This window comes from Eimeria tenella, genomic scaffold, assembly GCF_000499545.2.
Source record: "Eimeria tenella Houghton genomic scaffold, Eth_scaff102, whole genome shotgun sequence".
Taxonomy (NCBI): domain Eukaryota; phylum Apicomplexa; class Conoidasida; order Eucoccidiorida; family Eimeriidae; genus Eimeria; species Eimeria tenella.
The window spans coordinates 20,954-24,973 of NW_013541462.1; the positions used below are offsets into that span (position 1 = coordinate 20,954).

The 4,020-nt window shown below is 49.9% G+C and overlaps 1 protein-coding gene across 1 annotated transcript; it reads left to right on the forward strand.

The window, feature by feature from the left end:
* Positions 1-201: 201 nt before the first annotated feature.
* Positions 202-2,368, forward strand: ETH_00012650 (mitochondrial 39S ribosomal protein L47 domain-containing protein, putative; the record flags this gene model as incomplete). The annotated part of the gene is made up of 5 exons (XM_013372659.1): positions 202-250; positions 612-729; positions 1,254-1,350; positions 1,547-1,844; positions 2,241-2,368. 5 exons carry the CDS (start codon positions 202-204, stop codon positions 2,366-2,368), a joined length of 690 nt encoding a protein of 229 aa, XP_013228113.1.
* Positions 2,369-4,020: the final 1,652 nt, after the last annotated feature.

Here is a 4,020-nt window from a genome sequence, read left to right on the forward strand (position 1 = left end):
CTGCTCAGATCGCAGCAAGCCGTGCCGATATGAGGGCTTCTTTAGCGACTGAGGGGCCGCCGCTGTCTATTAAATTGTTACGCAGCAGCCAATAATGTTTTAACACAAATACATGCCTTATATATCCTTTGCTGCTGCTGCTGCTCCAACAACTGCGCCGCCGCCGCAGCACCCGCAGCCGTCCGAGCAGCCAGAGCAGCAATGCGAGCAGCAGCTTCCCAGCTGCGGCTACACTGGCTGCTGCATGCGCGTAAATTTAGAAAAAACGTTGCAATTTTAGTTTTTCATTTGTGTGAAAGCTGCTTTTTCCTCCTCAAGCCTTGCTTTGCTGCTGCTGCTGCTGAGCCTGCATTCTGCTGCATGCAGCAGCAACTGCAGCAGCCGCGAACACTGGCTTCACACAGCGCCCCAGAAAGTCCCAATGCTTTGCTCATAGGCCAGCATAGGAGCAGCGAGAGCACCGCAGCAGCAGCAGCCCCATCAACAGCAGCAGCAGCAGCAGCGCGCGCTGCGCAGGAGCAGCCGCTGCCTGCGTCACCCAAGCAGTATCCTGTGTGCTGCTGCTTCCGCTGCTGCTGCTGCTGCTGCTGCTGCTGCTGCTGCTGCTGCAGGCGGCTACCTGGACCCCTCGCTGCCTGCTGCTGCTAAGCATGCGTTGGCTGTAACTGGAGACGCCTGGCCTGCGCGTTTGCTGCGCAACAAATCCTTCGAAGACCTGCACAAGCTGTGGTTAGGAGCCACTTGCTGCTGCTGTTGCTGCTGCTGCTGCTGCCGCCGCTGCTGCTGCTGTATTCGATTGCTGCCGCTGGTGCTGCTGTATTCGTTTGCCGCCGCTGCTGCATTCGTTTACGGCTGCTTTGCTCTTTTGCTTCTGCATTCGTTTGCTGTTGCATTCGTTTGCTGCTGCTGTTGCTGCATTCTTTTGCTGCTGCTGCTGCCTTTTCTTATTTGCTGCTGCTGTAGCTCAGCTGCTGCACTCCCCGTGCTGCCAAAACCCCCTACTGCATGTCTCTCGTGCTTCTGTGCCGCTGTTGCTGCTGCTGCTGCTGTTGCTGCTGCTGTTGCTGCTGCTTTTGCTGCTGCTGTTGCTGCGCTTGTTGCTGCGCTGCTACCCAAAGCTTCTCCCATTTGCTGCTGCGTCTTCTAACCTCCTCTTATCTCTTTTATCTCTTTTTATTCCTTTTAAATTTCAGTTTTTATTTATTTTAATTTATTTTTAATTTGTTTTTAATTTATTTTTATTTTTTGTTTAGGTTTGTTTTGTTAAAGGAAAAGAATCTGCTGCTGGGCGAGCGCTGGGCTGCGTGGCAAACAAAAACGCAAATGAAACATCCGGAGAGACTCAAGAAGGTCCTAAACCCTAAACCCTAAACCCTAAACCCTAAGCTCTAAACCTAAGCTCTAAACCCTAGACCCTAAACCCTAGATTCTGTGCCGTGGGGTGTAGTTGGAGCGAGACATTCTCTTCTACGCTGCTAACAGCTGGGCAAGGAGCCGAGGGTTGGGGGTTTAGGGTTTAGGGTTTAGGGTTTAGGGTTTGTTTCAGGTGAAGTTGAGCATGAAACGGATTTTGACAGTTTTGTCTCGCCGGGCGATTCATGAACAATGTCTGTTTGCAAAGCGGCTGCTGCAGCAGCAGCAAAAGAGAGAAGCTTTGGAGCTGCAGCGGCATGCACTTGAAGAGTTGCTGCTGCAGCTGCAGCAGCGCGTGCGGCTGCAGCAGCAGCAGCAGCAGCACGGCCGCAGCAGCAGCAGCCTCGCCTGCCTCGCCTGGCAGCAGCAGCTGGAAGCAGCGAAAGCGCAGCACGAGGAAATCCTCATTCAGCTCAAGCCTCTGCGAGAAGGTTTGTCTTTTTGTTTTTTTAATTCTTTTTTCTTTTATTTTTTAATTTCGCTTCAATACATAATATTCTCTTTTGTTGCTGCTTGCTGCTGCCATCTTGCTGTTTTCTCGAACCTCTTTTGCTGCTCGGGACTCTCTTTGCTTCTTGCCTCTTTGAACCGTCTTGCTCGCCAGTCTTCTACGGTTTAGGGTTTAGGGTTTAGGGTTTAGGGTTTAGGGTTTAGGGTTTGTTTGCAGAGACGCAAAGCCTGCTGGCCCCCAGCTGGCAGTATCAGATCAGGGTTCAGGCTTGGGGTTTTGGGTCTAGGGTTTAGGGTTTAGGTTTAAGGGTTTAGGGTTTAGGGTTTAGGGTTTAGGGTTTAGGGTTTAGGGTTTAGGGTTTAGGGTTTGTCTGCAGAGACGCAAAGCCTGCTGGCCCCCAGCTGGCAATATGAAAAGCGCTATTCTGATCTTCCGGGGAGAATTACTTGGAGAAGAGAAGCGCTGCCTGTGCTGCAGCAGCGAAAGAAAGTTTTCAAGTTTTAATTGCTGCTGCAGCAGCAAAAGATATTTTTCAAGTTCTAGCTGCTGCTGCAGCAGCAAAAGATACTTTCAAGTTCTAATTGCTGCAGCTGCAGCAGCGAACAAAACTTTTCAAGTTTTAATTGCTGCTGCGGCAGGAAAAGAAAGCTGCAGCTGCAGTAGCGAAAGAAAGTTTTCAAGTTTTAGTTGCTGCTTCAGCAGCAAAAGACAGCTGCAGCTGCAGCAGCAGAAGAAACTATACAAGTTCTAATTGCTGCTGCAGCAGCACAAGAATTTGGATGGTGTCTTTTGCTGCAGCAACGAAAGAAACTTTTCAAGTTCTAGTTGCTGCTGCAGCAGCACAAGATACTGTTCAAGTTTTAACTGCTGCTGCAGCAGCAAGAAAAGCTGTTCAAATTTTGAGTGCTGCTGCAGTAGTGCTGTTGCAGCAGCAAGTTTTAAGTGCTGCTGCAGCAGCAAAAGAAACTACTTAGTTTTAATAAATGCAACGGCAGCCTATTTAGGCTCTAAGTGCTGCAACAGCAGCAAAAGAAACAATTTAGGTTTGCTGCAGCAGCAGCAAGTGGAAGCATGCAGGTTTTAATTGCAGCAGCAGCAACAAAAGGAACTATTTAGGTTTTAAGTGTTGCTGCAGCAACGGGAGAAACCACTTAGGTTTTAATTGCTACAGCAGCAGCAAAAGGAATAACTTCGATTCTAAATGCTGATGTGGCGGCGGAAGGAACTATTTTTAGGTTTTAAGTGCTGCACCAGCAAGAGGAACCGTTTTGGCTTTTAACTGCTGCTGCTGCAGCAAAAGGAGCTTTTTAGGTTCTGGGTGTTGCAGCAGCAGCAGCAGAAGGAACTATTTAGGTTTGAAGTGCTGCAGCAGCAGCAAAAGGAACCATTCAGGTTTGAAATGCTACTATGCTGCTACAGCAGTAGGAGAACCCACTTAGGCTTTAACTGCTGCAGCAGCAACGAAAGAAATTATTCAGGTTTGATGTGCTGCAGCAGCAGCAGAAGGAGCCATTTACGCTTGAAATGCTGCAGCAGCAGCAAGAGAAACCACTTAAGTTTTAATTGCTGCAAAAGGAGCGAAAGAAACCTTTTAATTGCTGCAGCAATAGCGAAAGAAACCCTTTAATTGCTGCAGCAGCAGCGGAAGAAACCACTTAGGTTTGAAGTGCTGCTGCTGCAGCAAAAGGAGTCCTGTGCATCTGCAATTAGCAGCAATAGAAGGAATTCCTGTTGCACACGCTGCAGCAGCAAAAAAGTCATTGCGGTTCTAAAAGCTGCAGAAGCAGCCCTTCTTCTCATTGGTAGCTGCAGCAGCAGCTGCAGCAGCAGCTGCTGAAGTAGCAGCCGCAGCTGTTGCTGCAGCTGTTGCAGCAGCTGCAGCAGCAGCTGCAGCAGCAGCTGCTGCTGGTGCTCCCTGGTACAGCAGCAAAAGTTACTTTTCTTATTGTCTGAGCGTGCAGAAGATGCGCACGCATTAGAACGCGAGAATTCGCTCATCATATGCTTGAGCTGCAGCAGTAGCAGCAGCCGCTGCTGCTGCTGCTGCTGCTGCAGCACCATCTCGTATTAGCTGTTTGAGGCGCAGCAGCGCCCGTCGCTGCAGCGATGCTGCCACAGCGCAGCAGCTGCTACAGCGCAGCAGCTTCCAGAGCCTA